Raw genomic sequence first — 16,395 nt, forward strand, 5'->3', positions numbered from 1 at the left:
CTCCCTCCCTCCCTCTCCCTCTCTCCCCTCCTCCCTCCCCCTCCCCCTCCCCCCCTCCTCCTACCTCCCTCCCCCTCCCTCCCTCCCCCTCCCTCTCTCCCCTCCTCCCTCCCCCCTACCTCCCTCCCCCTCCCTCTCTCCCCTCCTCCGGTCCACAGCCAAGAGGCGCTGCGGCAAAATGTCATATTTCAGCGGCAGCTCTCGGAGGTCGCTCTCCCCTCCAGATCCGGAGGTCCACCTTCTGGTCCCCCTTTATTGCCTGTGGTAGTTGTCGGGGCAGTTTTTGGGGGGTGGGGGTCGTCTCTGCTCTGGAAACAGCTGAAGTGGCGGATGAAGTCTTCACTGTGTGAGTGGAAACTGGTGGAAAAAGAAAGATGACCGATCTTTTGAACGTTTTCACGCTCCGCTGGAGGAAAGGAGACATAAAGTGAAAAGCTGGACTTCCTTTTGCTCTCCAGGTTTCTGTTTTTATCATTTTTACTGTAGTTTTTTTTTTTTTTAACTGAAAGCTCCTGAATGCAGACCGTTTTTTCCTGACTGGTGCGTTCACGTCCTCCCTGTTTTGCTCGGTCTTTCTCCGTCCAGCTGCGGTGCGTCGCGGCTGTGCGTAAAAGTGTCCATCTCATCCCTGCAGCCCGGCGGCGGGGCTTCCCCCATTCCTCCTCCATCCAGCCTGACTTCCTTCATTTAAAAAAAACCAGCAGACCAACATGGATGTGTTTAAGAGCCGGATGTTGGGCATCTCCGTGGCCGTTGCGCACGGCGTCTTCTCCGGCTCCCTGAACATCCTGCTGAAGTTCCTCATCACCAACTATCACTTCAACTTCCTGACGCTCATCCAGTTCCTGACCAGCAGCACGGCGGCCCTCACCCTGGAGACCCTGAGGCGGCTGGGGAAGGTCAAGGTCCCGGCGTTCAGCCTCCAGCTGGCCAAGGTCAGTTTGTGGACCCAACTCCTGAAAATGTGCAGAATCTTTGTGCTTCTAATACATTTTTTACAGAAACTGTAAAAGACAAAAGTTTCCAGCTTTTATATTTCATGATTGCTGCTTTAAAATGAGATAAAGATCATAAATAAGATGAAGTGTGAGAGTCTGAGGTGGATTTGTGAGGTTTGAGGTGAAACTACAAAAACAGCCTGTTTGTATTGATTCAATTGATTGATTAAGCTGACAGATCAGCTGAGTAGCAGAAAGAGCTGAAAGATTCAGTCTCTTATTGACCACAAAAAAATGGTTGAAGTCATTAAATGATTAATCGTCAAGAAGAAGAAATGTTTGACTCTGAGCAGTTAGTTATTCCTCTTCAGTCAGTCCTTGAATCTTCTGACCTCGGCTCATCAGCCGCAGGCCGATTTCTCAGAACGTGGAGTCTGCTGAGATTTCAGGACGGCTGTTTCTGTCTCCCACCTCCAAACGTTTGACCCATGAAAGACAAAGAGCCTTTTTTAAAAAGCTGGAGGCCTCGCAGGAGCTGCCGGTGACTCAGCAGACAAAACGCCGCAGCGGATTCTCCCAAATGTTGAATTCTGTGAAGACACAGAAGCCCAAACGTTTTCCTGTCAGCTGTCCGGTGGACTGTTGGACCACCGGAGGAGCTCCGGCCTCTCAGCTGTTAGTACAACACCAACAAACAGCAAAAAGGCGAACGTGAACATAAAGATTTATTATCAGCAAATCTGTTTTATGAGCACGGAAACACTTTTTATGTTTGTCTGGAGGGAACACCAGCTGCAGTTTCATTGCAGCTCATTTCCTCACTCAAGAAATGAGTGCTGCATAAATAACATCCACAAATCGAGTGAAAAAAATAAGACAACATGCAGAAGAAGTAGAACCTTTCAGTTTGTGAAGCTCTTGGGTGGCTGATCTTCTTGGCTCCTTTTCTGTTGGGGGGGTGAGCTGCGACTGACAGAAACAGCTTCTGAATCAAGATGAATAGAAACCACTGAGCAGCCTTCTTAAAGAGAAGTCGAACTAAAACCGAAAGAACTTTCAAGCAAGTAGAAAAAGAAATGTTGTCCTGGCTGTTTTTAGATAATTAGCATTCCAGGAAAAGTGAGCATGCTAACATTTATGAGTGCACGGTGAAGACGTGTGTGTGTCTTTGTGTGCAGGAGTTCGTGTCGGTGTGCGTCCTGTCCACGCTGCAGTCCACGCTCACGCTCTGGTCTCTGCGCGGCCTCAGCCTGCCCATGTACGTCGTCTTCAAACGCTGCCTGCCGCTCTTCACCCTCAGCATCGGCGTGTGCGTGCTGAGGAACGGCGTGCCCTCCGTCGGCGTGGTGACCGCCGTGCTCATCACCACCGGTGGAGCTGCGCTGGCTGGTAAACGCACACACAGAAGCTGTAACACAATCCTCAACAACAGACACAAACTGACAGAACATCAGTTTGACTTCCTCACACAGCAGCATTAGCATCCGATTAGCTTTGTGAAATTTATCAGAAAATTCAGCAGATTGGATCCTGAAAACACTTTTCACCACCACAACATTCATTTACAGGTACACTTTAAATCTTTTTTGTGAGTCCAAGTTCTGCACGTGAACATTCATGCTCCCCCGAGGACCTTTGTGGGTCAGAGAGGTTAAAGGTCGTCAGTATCGCAGAATAAAACCCCATAATGTGTTTTCTTACAGATGAAGACTTTTCCTTCCAAACAAAACACATTAAATAGTCACGGCCTTGTTTTCAGTCGTTAACGAACAAACAGCTGATGGACCCACATCGACCCCCCCACGCTTGATTGATTCACAACATCCCATTTACGCTGAAGAAAAGGTGATTATCGCCCAGATTAAACGCCGCGTGACGCCTTTCTGCAGCCGGTTCAGGAAGTTGATTATCTGTGTTTTTGCTATGACTTCAGGGTCGTTAACGGTGACGGAACATTTATCAACACGAAGAACTTCGAAAGCTGGAGTGAAAGAGAAAGTCGTGATGATTTTGAATGAAATGAACTGTTCAATTCATCCTCTGGAGACGATGAACGGGAACAAACACCTCTCTAAAGCAGAGGTGTGGTCTGCAATCAGGGGGCAGCGGCGTGAGTTGAAGTCTATGGGAAAATGTCCCTCCTCTTCCCTCAGTCTGAAATTTAATGATGATGGCGTGCAGAGCGGATCAGATCAAAGTCTGAGGCTGAAGATGAAGAAGAGACAGAATGACAAACTGCTGCTTCGTCCTCTCTGATATTTACAGTCTGACTGAAGCCATTAAAATGACTGATCCTGATCGATTCTGGACGGGATTCCACATAAAAAGGCACTTTTACAGCCTTTCAGTTCGGATCAGATGGAGATCATTTTCATTTCATGAGAACTGAAGTAGAATTCACCACTCCACTCCTCCCACAGTGTTTTCAGCTGATCCGTCTCCGTGAACAAAGAAACATAGACTCTTATTTCACTTCCTCTTTTCCCTCCAGGTGCCGGCGACCTCACCGGCGACCCCTTCGGCTACGTGACCGGCGTGCTGGCGGTCATCATCCACGCCTCCTACCTGGTTCTGATCCAGAAAACCAGTCTGGACAGCGAGTACGGCCCGCTCACCGCTCAGTACGCCATCGCCATCATGGCCTCACCGGTGAGGGGTCGGACAGTTTTTTGTTGTTGTTGTTTTGCTCTTTTGCTCTGATCAAAGTTTTCCCTTTGTTTCTTTCCTTTTCCTGCTCTTGTTCTTCTGTTTTTGACCTTCCTGATGTCCTCGTCATATTTCACCTCCACCTTTATGTCACTAAGAGCAGCTTGTTCTTCTTTGATGATCCTGAGTGTCCTCTCCTCTATTTATCGGTTTTACTCTTCAGTTGTTTATTCTTAATTTAACGCTTCCTCTTCTCGCTCTCCGCTCGCCAGCCTTTGATGGTCCTTTTTCTCTCGTTGAGTTAAAGTTGCCTGCTGGGATTTTCTCGTGTTTACAGTCAGAATTTCTCACCAAAGCGCATTTGGTGTCCTTCAAGTTTAAACAGCGTGTTGAATTCATTCCTTTTCCCCTGAAGACATTTTTGTGGAACAGTTTTGTTTAAATCCGTATTTACTCTCTCCTGCCTCGACACGTTCCCTCTTTTCTATGTGTTTGATATCTCTGTCTGTCGTTTTCAGGTGCTGCTGGTGTGCTCGCTCATCTCCATGGACGCCATCAACATGTGGTCGTATGAGGGCTGGAGAGACCCCCACATCACCGTCATTTTCGTCTTCTGCATCTTCATCGGCTGCGCCATGAACTTCACCACGCTGCACTGCACCTACATCAACTCCGCCGTCACCACCAGCTTCGTCGGTGTGGTCAAGAGCATCGCCACCATCACCGTCGGCATGCTGGCGTTCAACGACGTGGCGCCGACTGGGCTGTTCATCGGCGGCGTGGTGGTGAACACCGTCGGCTCCATCACGTATTGTGTGGTCAAATACTTTGAAACGAAGAAGAAGAGCTCATATGAGGATCTGGAGGTGGCGGGGAAGGACGGGGCGCCGCCCGGGGAGCCGTACCAAGAGAAACCGCCGCTGAACGGAGACGGGCCCGCCGCCGGGACTGGAGCCGATCCGGGACAGCTGCAGATGGAGGGAGTGCCGAGCGTCAACGGGAAGGAGGAGAGTCCGCTGGCTAACGGACAGCTGTGGACAGGAGATGGTGGACAAGGGGACGCAGAGGCGGGCGTCAATTCTTGCGTCATGACAGAAAAAGAGGCGCTGGAGATGCAGAGGGAGCATCTCAACAAGGAGGGCAGCAGCCAGGGCCAGACGCTCAGTGACAGCTACGTCGGGGTGTGGAGGTCCATCAGACACCTGCAGTTTTTGAAGAAAGAACCTTTGATTGATAACATGGAGCAGCAAAGTCCATAAGGGCCAGGCTGAGACCTGGACAGGACGGAAAACTGGGACAGACGTGGAGGATAAAAAAAAGGCTTGAGCACGCTGAAGAAACCTCTGCGTCCGCTGGGAGCCTCTTTTATTAACTTTAAATTAAATAGCCTGAGTGTTTTTGTGCTAAAAGTTCAGTCAGACCTCGCTTCGGGCTTCGAGCACAAAAACAGAAAAGATTCCTGGTGGAGAAGAGTGGATGAAGAGTCCTTCAGCTCGGCGGCGGACGGCCGTGCAGCATGATTTGGTTTACGTCCCCTCTGATTACACAGCTAGCCAAACAAAAGCAGGTCTCAAAGCAAAACAAGTGCAAACTGAACTACCGCAGCCGACCAGCTGATCGGTGGAGTTTAAACCTTCATGGTTCAGGTGAAGTTCGATTACTTGTAAAAGAAAAAAAAAAGCATGCACTGGCCACGAAGAAGAACTAATCTCCCTGCAGGTCGACGTGTCAGATTAACATCGTAGACACAGAAGTGGCCACAAATTAATTTTCTGCTCATTTCCGTGACGTTTTCTTGTGGTGCTATTAATGAAGTCATTGCGACCTGGACGGCGAACCGGTTCATCTGGAAACGATAAATTAAGCTAAGGCCCAAACGTGTAGCTCAGACTTTGGCCGGGCAGATTTTCTGTTTGCTGCATGTGGACCGGATTCAGAACTCAGGACCGGGTCAGATGAAAACAAGCATGTGACCCAAAAAGGGGGTGGGGTTTATTTTTGCTAGCCTGGAGCATGCTAGTCACAATGGCTGCCCAACTAATCGAGTTTGTCGTCAGGAAATGGCAGCTGGTTGTTCGCTGAGTTAGCTTTGTTGCTAACTTGGCGACGTGTCTCACCAGGAAGCGCCTGGTTGCTCTGAATATTTCCATCAACACGACTGTGAATAGTTATTTTTTTACGGCTTCAGCTGCCAATCATTTCCTCCCACGCTGACTCGAGGCGGTGAGCACTCGTTTCCGTGTTGTGCTGTTAAATCCTTTTAATGTTGGAGATGCTGTTTTCTCATTAACGCCTCTGGCTTGGCTTTAGAAAACATCCGGACGTGTGGGAGGAGGAAAGGTAATTAGCTGTGGCTCCATTTGGACAGAATGTTTTGTGTGAACTCTGTCAGCCATTTCTGCTCCGGAGTGAGAAATAGCTCGGCCCTTTAAAGGGTCTTCGTCTTTCATTTACCTTCATATCATGATTCAGTTCAAACAGGGTTAGGGTCAGTGAATTAGCTTAGCTTAGCATGAAGGAAAATCATCCAGGCTGACTGTCCAAACCGGGCTGCTGTCTGTGGAACAGTTTGGTCCAGTCTCCTGAAAAGAAAAGGCCGCCTTCCTCCGGGCGCCTCCACACAGTTTCTAATGGAATCAGCCACAATCAGCCGCTCTGAGGGACACGTGTGGGCCGACCGAGCGTCTGACAGAATTACCCCCATCAGCCGCGTGTAGGCCGGAGCTACATCATCCTCTGTTTCAGTAACATGAGATAAAAATGAATCCTGAAATAAAACAGAAAGTTCAGAAAAGATGAGGCCACAGCTGAGCGGACTGCTGTCTCTACATTTATCTCCTTTCCTTTAAACATCGAGCTCGAGGCGTCCTGAACCGCGTGGAGAGAAAAAGCTGTCAAGCTCCGATCGATCACATTGATTTTTCCTCTCGCCGCCCCTGAACTTCATTTAACGGTGACAGAGATCTGATGTGACCTCGAGCTGCAGGGAGCAGAGTGTGGGCTCTTTGAGAAACATTACATATCGTTGTTAAAGCATGACGTGTGACTTGTTTGTTGTTTTGCGATGTGAGTTTGGGTGAGAACGACTCATCGGGCACCAAAATGTGACGAAGGGAAAACGTCCTGGCTCACCTTTAGACTTTTCTGTCTGTTTGAATTTAGACGCCAAAAAGTGCATGAATGTATCTGAGCTGTGTTTTTTTTTTTTTTCTGTCCCACAGAAAAACAATAAACATGCGGCAGCTGACGAGTTTCTCTTGAACACGCCGTCCTGCTCTTTCTTAAATTACATCAGATTCAAAATGACCTCCTTCGTTTATTTGATCCACTTCACATTATTTTTGAAGGATTTCCTGAAATAAATCGGTTAACTTGCATTCTAATCAGAGCCAGTCTTTTCTCTTCATGGTTAAAAAAACTGAAGCTTAAATCATCTTTGTAGTTTTACGACACGCTGGTGAGCTAATCAGAAGAAACTTAAAGTCCCAGGTTGGTTTTTCTTTCTTCTGTTTACAGATGAACTGAAGCAGAAAAAGAGAAAAGACCAATCTTCACTTACATGTTCAATCCAAAGGAAATTACCAAGAATGCTGTGAAGCGTTTGTTGATAAAGGTATTTCCATGATGATGATGAAGATGGCGTATCCATCAGCTGACACCAGTGGCGATGCAGCTCAGTGCAGATTGACTGCGGAGGCCTGAAGGCGTCAGATTATTTCACACACACACATAATGATCCATATTTACAGTACGGTCATTATGTGTGTGTGTTGGCAGAGGTTAAAGCGACCGAGGAGCTCTTCCTGTGTGATGTTGAATGTTTCATCATGGGAAACACAAACTTCTTCGGAGCGTGTCCTAAACGATACGTTTTAAACGGGTGTTTTCTTCTTCTGCTGATTAAATGTCTACATTTTTCTGACGGCTGTAGAGACACAGATCAGCAGCTTTGGGTTCATGCAGCCAAAGTTGTAGGTGTTTCTACAGACTGCGATGGCTGCATCACTTTATTCATAACAAACACACCAATAAATGTCTATAAAAAATGGAAAAAACAAACTGAGGAGACATAATAAATGAAACAAAACTAAAACAGGACGTGATGGAATATTAACAGATCGGAATCATTCATCTTCTGCAGCAGCTCTGTTGGAGGTTGATGCTTTGCTCGGGGGCGCTGCGGCATCAGCTGCACTCTCAGGTACTTTGGTTTTTTAGGATGGAGGAGGAGGAAGAAGTAGGAAATTGTCCGTGCTCACTCAGCACTTTACGGCTAAAAACGCCATCTGAGAACTGCCCTTCAAACACACACACATCCCCTAAATGGTACAATTTGCAGGTTGTCCTGCTGATAACGAGCCATCTGGGTTGAGGAGGTGGAAGAGATTGAATGTGAGAGAGAGAGAAGTAAAGCAGAAAGAGGAGGACACGTCTGACAGGCCGCTTTTATCTCCTCAGTCAAACTGAACTTGGCTCGGTGTTCGTTGGTTTCATCAGCAGGACGGCCGGTGAGTTCATGTCTGCGGAGGCTTTCAGACTCATTTTGGGATTCGTTTTTTGGCTCCGTGCTTCCTGCTCTGAGTTTATTAAAACAGCCAAGGGTGCTTCTTGAATTTTCAATTTCTAAAAGGGGCCGACACACATTCACCTGTGCGTTCTCACTGGATGTGTTTTTAAAAGGTGAACAATAGAAAAATCCTGAGCTCTGAGCTCTGTCTGCTGCGGCTGGAGCTTCTGCTGCTTGAATAATTGTGAATTTAATGGAAAGTAACTTGTTGGCTCTCAGTTTAGATAAAAAATAAATAAAGGCAAACTGAAAAATAACAAAGAGACTCACTGAGGCTACATGTCAGCTGTTTTTATTTCTGCTGTTTCCCAGCTTCACCATCTCTAAACCATCTGACGGAGCCTGGTGCTGAAGGACGATCAGCCCATCCTGTCAGGTTAAAGGTCAGCTGCTCCTCCGCTCTGAAGCGCAGTGTGTTTGTTCCACAGAACGAGAAATGAGGTCAAATGAAATCAGCAGTTTGAAGGAGTTCCTCTTTAACTTGAGGCCTCGTCGGTTTTCTGATTCCTTAAAAAAAATCTGAATAAATTCTGAGGCAGGAGGACACAGTCGACTTCTGGCCTTTTTCTTTGTGCGTTTGCTCGTGCATTGTGTAGCAGGATGGGTTTCTGTGTGTGTTCACAGCAGGTTTCTCACCCACATCATTGGCCGCTTACTGAGCTGTGAGGCGAACACCGTTACACAAAGCATCAGAAGAGCTACACAACGACGCACAACTGCTGACTCCCCCATCAGCCTCAGCTCTGCTAACACAAATAAAAAAAAAAATAGTGAATGTTTGTCTCCCATCAGTCAGCCAATCAGAAGAGACGAGTCTGCTTCAGTGTGACATCACAAAGTGTCAGAAGTCCTGCTGGCTGCTTTTACGGCCCAGATTCTGATCATCTGATACTTTAACAGGAACTTTTCCGTTTCCCCAAATCGGCATGATCAGAGAAGAAACCTCTTTTTACCTGCGTCAATAAAAACGATGTGACTTGAGGAGCTCTGCCTCCATCTGATGGCCACCAGGCTGATCTGCATCGTGACTCCTTTCACTGTTTGGCTCAACGTCGAGGTCTGATTTTAGGCTGAAGCTGCCTGTCGGCCTCCAGAGACCAAAAATAAAATGCTACATGTTATTTTTCTTCTCGTCCTCTTTATCGTAACAACGATGAATGCGTGGAATAAAGAAGTTTGGCTTTTCAAGCTAACACAAACATTTAGTTTTGATGTGAACACTAAAAATAAAATAAAACAACACGTTAAAAAGGTGAAAATGTCAAAACATCAGTTTATTAACGTCATCTTAATTCTTCGCCGATGATTGTGTGACCGTTTCCTTTTCCAAACACTTCCTGTCAGTCTGGACTTTCAACAATCATCTGACAGGCCAACATAAATCCTTATTCTGACATTTAAACTGTAAAATACAGTCAGTGCATCGTCTGTCTTTGTCTGGTGAAGCTGAAGTGGTGGCTGCACCAGCTGAGACAAACCAAAGATTTTATAATTCAGTTACACACACACACACACACACACACACACACACTGCTGAACCTAAACCTTAGCTGGCATTCTTGCCGCCCTTCTTCTTCTTTTTCTTTGCCGCCTGTTTCTTGGCGGAGTCACCGTTGGAAGGAGCAGCTGAACTTTTGGGTGTTTCCTCTGAAACCTTCTCCGGTTCAGCTTCCTGCTGCTGGAGCTTGTCGGCCTCCTCCGGTTTGACCTCAGCGTTCTCAGAGCTTGGCGTTGTTTCCTCTTCTGGTTTGTCTTGTTGCGCCTCTTTGACCTCGACTTTCTCTGCTCCTGGTTGTTGGACTGTTGGTGTCGTTTCAGAAATCTCCCCGTCAGGTTTTGCAGCTTCGGGCTGTCGAGCCTCAGCCTCTGATTTCACACCTCCGACCTGCTCGGGAACTGAAACTGGCTCCACTTGGATCTCGGGTTTGGTGTTGAAGTGCACAAACGCAGAAGCCACGATGTCTTCTTCCAGGTCAACGTCATCATTGTTCTCTTCGTCGTCGGCAGGTGTGGTCAGCAGGGAGTCAGCGAGCGCCCGCAGCTTGGCCTGCTCCTCCCTGAGGCGAGCCATGTCCTCCGTCAGGACGGGGTCCTTCTCCTGCAGCTCCTCCACCTCTGCAGGATTCAGGAGGGCGCGCTGATCAGCGTCATCCGGCTCGGCCTCGCCGGAGTCCTCGGAGCTCCTCAGGAGCCTCGATGGGATGGTGGAGTTGGTCTGGTGGACTTCCTTGATCTTGGTGTAGAGGACTTTCCTCTCCTCCTGCAGAGCATGACACAGCTTCTCCAGCTTCTGAATCTTCAGGACGAAGAGGTCGTACTCTTTGCCTTTTTCGGTTCTCTGCAACAAAAGTGGAAGATGATCAGAACAGAAGCAGAAAATTTAATCATTTATTCAGTATTCACCTTCAAAATTAGCTCAGACATCAACATCACATCTTCTGAACTCCCCTCCTGAAGTCAAAGTTTGGTCTTTTTAAGAGAATGCAAAAAAACCAACAGATTTTATGTTGGATGAAAAACTACAAGTTTAATTTCAGCCATTTAACTAAAGATTGACAGAAAAAAAACAAACGTTGGCACAAATGAGTGAAAATAGCAGAATTCAACTTTCTGTGAAGATGTCAGATTTTCTTTATTTGGAGGATTGACTTTCTTTAACTCTTCGTGGTGTGTGATGGAGGTGAGCCTACAGGTGAGCAGAGCTGCACACCTGTAATCATTCTCAATCAGGCTGAGCTCCAGCCTTTAGTCCTCCCTCTTTTTGTTTGACTCACGCCGGCTGTGGAGGTCAGTGAAGGTCAGTGAGCTGAACACTTATATCTCACATCGTACCTCTTCCAGCATGTCAGTCAGAGCCTTGTTGCAGTTTTCAAACCTCGTCCTCCACAAGCTTGACTCTTTTTCCACTTTCTTCATCTTGGCTGACATCTGAAAGGGAAAGAGTAAAAAAAGCGATGTGTTAAAATGGCGTCCTGAGATTGTCGAGAATCAGTCAGAATCAGAAAATGTCTATTCAACACAACTTATTTTTAGCTCTGAGTTTTTTCTCATCTGAAAACATCACAGTACTCTTCTCCACCTACATTGTCCATCTCCTTTTTAAAGCGGACGTAGATTTCGTTGCTTTTGGCCAAAGTCGCCTGAAACTCGTCAAACTTTTGAGCGTAGAGCGTCAGCTGTGGACAGAAAGCACCAGTCAGTCGAAGAAGCTGACTTTAAAAAGGACATGTGCACAGAAATTCTCTCTCTTCGGAGTTAAAGTTTGCTCAGTGACAGTTTTTAAAGTCTGAAATGTGAGTCTGGAATGAAAAACGGAGGAAAGTCAGCTTCAGTCCTTCCAACATCGAGACTGAACCACAAAACAGCAAAATCACCGCCGTTCGAGCTCTCATTTATTAGATTTACTTGTTCATTTTGAGTGAATGTACTTTTATTTATGCATCTTATCCACTGAAGCCGATCTAAAAAATGTTAACATGAAACACAACAATCACAACGTATCGTGAAACTTTTCAGTAAATATTATCACAACATGCTACGTTTCTATTTTATAATAACAGTAAAATGTGTTGTAATGTGAAAACTAAACATTGAACTTTTATTTTATTTAACAACTTCTGGCCTGGCAGCCGTAAATTTCAGTTAATTTGTGGTGATTTTCTTTGTTCCTGGCAGCAGGAATTCAAGAAATAAGGGAAGTAAACATAGAAAATGAGCTTTATGGTATTAACTCTGTGTGCTTCCTGTCACAGTGAATATTCACCTGCGCCTGCATGACAGTCGCCTGCTCTGTGAGTGTCTTAGCCTGCAGTTTCCACTCAGCAGCCTGAACCAGTAACTGGTTAGAAGAGAACAGAGACACATTACAGACGGCTCTTTACCTTCTTCTTCATGGCCAGCTCCTGCTCCTTCATAGCGAAGCATTTCTTTGTTTTGTCAATAGTCTCCCTAAGCAACTACGGCGACAGAGACAATACACAGTCAATCTGAGAGGCCTTCACACATCAACACCAACAACATTTAAAGGAGTCTAAAAATAAGTAAACTGCAAAGTGAAAATTCAGTGTTCAGAGAAACGTAGCTGTGTTGAGTCAGTATAAAAGCTTTCAGTTGACGGGATGCTCACAGCCTTGAAACCGGGTCTGTGCCGGTCTGTACTCACATATTCCTTCTCTCTCTTGTGTTTCTCCTCAGCTTCGGCCAGCAGAGCGTTGGCCTGCTGCAGTTTGGCTTCAGTCAGTTTGTACTGCAGGTCGCGGTGCTTGTTGATCTTCTCCAAACTCTGCAGGACGAACGCATCACTTTATTTATTCAGCAATTCATCGATGAGTGAGTATCCAGACTGCTAATTTAACTGGGAATTAAATGTTTCATAAAACAACAAATATGAACAATTTTGTTGATTGATTAGATATTTAATATTTTATATTCAGACTTCAGAATTAAAAATGTACTTTTTAGGACATTTTGGATTCATTACGTCTGTCTCACTTCTGCAATCAGTGGATCAATAAAAATGTTTCTGGGAAAGTTAGGAATCATAATAATCAGTCAGACTCGGTCCTGTGACGATCTGCAGAGCACCAACAGGTTGACCTTTGACCTCACCTCCTCCCTCAGCTCACACTGGTTCATGAGGCTCTCCAGTTTGTCGGTCAAGTTGGCGTTCTCGTGGCACAGCTTGTCGTTCCGGGAGCTGTGCTGCTCGATCTGAGCCTGGATTTCTGTCAGCATATCCTGGAAGTGGCTGGTCATCTCCTTCCTCTTCTCCTCATCCTCCCTGCAGCGCTGAATGGTGTCCTCCTGTGTGTGTACAAAAAGAGTTGTCATTTGTTTTAGCCGTCCATAATGAGTGTTTTGTGCGTACACACCCTCAGCGTGCTGTAGTGCGACTGCAGCTCTCTGCAAAGAGACTCCAGCTGGCTGCGAGCTGCGACGCTGCTGCGACGCTCGGCCTGCATCTGCTGCTTCTCCTCCAGCAGGACGGACAGTTTCCTCTGAAGGACACACAGCTTCTTCTCATCACAACGCCGCAACGCTGCCTACACACAGACGCACACACGGAGGGGGACATTGAAAGGCCTGTTTCAGCTGTAGAACAGTTATAGACGGCGTCGCTTTGAGAGAAAGCAGGAAACTGAAACTCTGGCTGATTCAGGATCGCCTCTGGAAATGATAAATATCATTCTGAAGAATGAGGCTCACCAGTTCTGCGTACTTCATGACCAGATCCTCCAGTTTCTCTTCTGGGGACGTCAGATTTTTCAGACTCTGCAGGACAAGAGCGACGTCTGGAGAAACAGAGGACAGGAAAGTCAGAAGAAAGAGAATGACCGCTCTTTTGCCTTTTTGACTTTTTAATCTATAATAAATGTCAAATGAATCATCATACAGAGTTCATTAAAAGCATCCTGTGTTCATTAAAGAGCACATGGAGCTCTTTGGACCGCACGGCCATAAGGATTAAAACAAGCAGCATCCTTTCCAGCCTCACCCGTCTCCGTGGAAACTGTGATGTCATCTTTTGCCTCCTCCTTCATCTTCTCCGTCTCTGCCTGCACCGAACTCTGATACAAAGAAACAAAATCGAAACACAACACAGCTTTGTATGATTTTGGCAGCAGCTAGAAAACTGTGAGCTCCGGTTTCCTGAAATGACCCACCTGCTGGTCCAGGAGGCCGGCCGCCGAGCCGTAGGTGCTGACGATGTCCTCCAGCCGTCTGCTGAACTCCAGCATGGGGTCAAAGAGGTCAGAGGCGGAGCCACGGGCGGCAGGCGCCACCTCGCCTTCGTCCAGGGAGGAAGACGCCGCGTCGGGCTGGGGGGGGACCACCATCTTTGCTGTTTTCACCGACGTCTCCATCCTAAGAGTTCTGGAAACAAGAAGCCTTTTAAGGAAGCTGGAATTTAGTTTGAAGACCGATTCCTGAACTTTTGATTTACCTTCGCCGTTTTTTAACTCCCACAAAAACAAAATGGCTGACGGCCAAATGACAAACCAGAGCCTTAACAATAACAGTCGACCAGCTTTAAACTCCCGTGGCAGCATCCTCTCTGATTTTATGACCAGCCTCAGTCATGTCGAACAGAAACGATTTGATCATCAAATCTTTATTTGCCACAAACATCATGACAACTTTATTTAGAGCCTTCATAAATACACAACTGCTTATTTAAAAATCTGCACAAGGTGAAGCTGTTGTCTATGTGTGTGTGTGAGTTTGTGTGTATTCAGGGTGTCTGGTGGCTGTTTATCCACCAGCTCTGCTGCAATGCCACCGTTATTGTATCTGTTGAGTTAAAATTAGCTGTCTAAGCCAGCAGCCCCCCACTCTATCTCTGACACACACACACACACACACACACACACACACACTTGATCACACCTGTTGTGGTCTCATCTATTCTGAGAGCATCCAAATATGGTCGAAGTGCCTGTTACAGCCACACACACATACTGTCCATAACACCTTTTTACTTTGTGTTCATGTAACTTCAGATGTTTTGTGTCTTTATCTGCTGTGATGCCTCCTCACTTTGAAAAGTTTAAAGAAGGCTCCGCCCCCAATCTACCAAAACCCCACCCCCTCCTGAATTTCAAGCTGTTGACCACATCAACGTAAACAACTCATGCTAATATTTTTACTGAGTGAGAATATAACATCCAGACATGTGCTCCGACCCTGAGCTGGATGAAATAATGGAAACAACCACCTGACGTCTCACAAATCAAATCACAAACACCAAAACAAACAAATCCATAAATACAAGTCAATACAAATATTGATGCTGGTTGTGACGGTCAGAATTTTTGACTCAGAAGAGTTTATCTGACTAGTTTGAGAGGAAACTTTAAAGGAGATTCATAAATATATATTTAATCCTTCAAATTATGCTTAACAAATGATTTATATCTATTGTGTTTTGTCAATACTTTTATCCTAACGATGCGTAATCAGATTGATCTGACAGGAATGAAATAGGAAGGGAAAATTAAAATGACTATTGTTTTTAAAACCTGAACATTAACGGGTTCAGAGATGATTCACAGACAAAGCCAAAAATATGTATAACATACGTGAAGCAGAAGAATCGAACTGAATCAATCTAAAAATAAAAAAACAACAAAACTTGTGTATCTGACAGCTTTGAAATGTTAGAACAGTGTCAGGGCAGAATATTTACAGACCTGACCGTGACAAATCAACTTATTCTGCTGTGGCAGCCATCGTGGAAAACTCCTGTTTTTATTTGGAGCTTTAACACATTCACACTGAAACAGTTCAGCAAATTAAGAATATAAAGACATCTGTTACAATCTACGACTGGGTCATTTTAGGAAAGAAAAATCTGCTCTAGCAATTTTTTTTGTGTCAAGGAAACGAGCCAAAGCCCAGAAACAGAAAACTGTGACACTTCTGGAGAAAAAGTTTATAAAAACATTTCAGTAAAATGAGATTTCTGATGAGACAGAGTGAAATTAGTCTTACCAGGATTAGCTGAGTACAGGAGAGGAGGTGAAGAAGAGACAGACAGGCAGAGGACGGTACGAGGAGGAGGGTCGGGCTGATGGGACAAATGACAGCTGACCCCAAAAATAACCTGAGAAGGTCAGCACACACACACAGAGCTCAGTGGCTCTGTGTGTGTGTGTCGGGGGGGTTACTTCAATACATTTTTGTTTATTTGTGTTTTTCTTTATTTCACAGAGTGCCCTTCATATTAAAAACAGTATTGTTATTAATAGTATGAGTAAAAGTATTTTTTCCTGATAAAAACTATGAAAGCGGAATAACCAAAGAAAAGTTGCTGTCATGTGTTTGCGTTGTTCTGGAGTTAACTTATTTCCGTTTTTATTTATTTATTTATTTATTTATTTATTTTTTGCAGAAACGCCACCGGAAGTAATCCGTATCACGTGACCGGAAGAGTGGCGACTGCAGCTGCAGCGAGCTTGTCCGTGTTGCCAGGTCCGCTCCTGATCAGCGGGCTCGTTTTCCTGTGAAGTATCTTGCAGAGATCTTCTATCGTTTGTTTTCTAACGTGTAGATGCTTCATTTTTTGGGGGGCATGCTGTGCTCATTTGTCTTTTCTTCAAATCAGAGGTTAAAAGAGTTTCTTTCAGAGTTTTAATGTCAATTTACTGTTGCCCATGCAATCACGAATAAATGCATGGATATACATATAATGTAAACATATTGATATCAAGTGGCCTCTTTCTTGCATAATGTAGTAAGTTTAGA

The 16,395-nt window shown here is 45.7% G+C and overlaps 2 protein-coding genes across 4 annotated transcripts; one reads left to right on the plus strand and one right to left on the minus strand.

Annotated features, from left to right (window-relative positions):
- The first annotated feature begins 158 nt into the window (after positions 1–158).
- LOC115037794 (solute carrier family 35 member D3-like) lies at positions 159–6,811 on the plus strand. Of its 2 annotated transcripts, XM_029496530.1 has the most exons (5): positions 159–935; positions 2,117–2,327; positions 3,430–3,587; positions 4,103–4,574; positions 4,629–6,811. In XM_029496530.1, the coding sequence occupies exons 1-5, from the start codon at positions 711–713 to the stop codon at positions 4,841–4,843; spliced, it is 1,281 nt and encodes a 426-aa protein (XP_029352390.1). In that variant the 5' UTR covers positions 159–710; the 3' UTR covers positions 4,844–6,811. The 2 variants fall into 2 exon arrangements, with proteins under 2 accessions (XP_029352390.1, XP_029352389.1); XM_029496529.1 differs by having other exon boundaries at positions 4,103–6,810.
- A 2,588-nt stretch (positions 6,812–9,399) lies between these two features.
- Positions 9,400–15,729, minus strand: LOC115037661 (beta-taxilin-like). 2 transcript variants are annotated; one of them, XM_029496339.1, is made up of 11 exons: positions 15,643–15,729; positions 13,815–14,025; positions 13,646–13,718; positions 13,357–13,442; positions 13,023–13,193; positions 12,760–12,954; positions 12,314–12,433; positions 11,915–11,989; positions 11,235–11,327; positions 10,984–11,079; positions 9,400–10,489 (listed from the first exon to the last, which is right to left on the minus strand). In XM_029496339.1, the coding sequence occupies exons 2-11, from the start codon at positions 14,013–14,015 to the stop codon at positions 9,698–9,700; spliced, it is 1,902 nt and encodes a 633-aa protein (XP_029352199.1). In that variant the 5' UTR covers positions 14,016–14,025; positions 15,643–15,729; the 3' UTR covers positions 9,400–9,697. The 2 variants fall into 2 exon arrangements, with proteins under 2 accessions (XP_029352199.1, XP_029352198.1); XM_029496338.1 differs by lacking the exon at positions 11,915–11,989 and adding an exon at positions 12,033–12,107.
- Between the last annotated feature and the right edge of the window lie 666 nt (positions 15,730–16,395).

Source organism: Echeneis naucrates, chromosome 24 (assembly GCF_900963305.1).
Source record: "Echeneis naucrates chromosome 24, fEcheNa1.1, whole genome shotgun sequence".
In the NCBI taxonomy this organism is placed as follows: Eukaryota; Metazoa; Chordata; class Actinopteri; order Carangiformes; family Echeneidae; genus Echeneis; species Echeneis naucrates.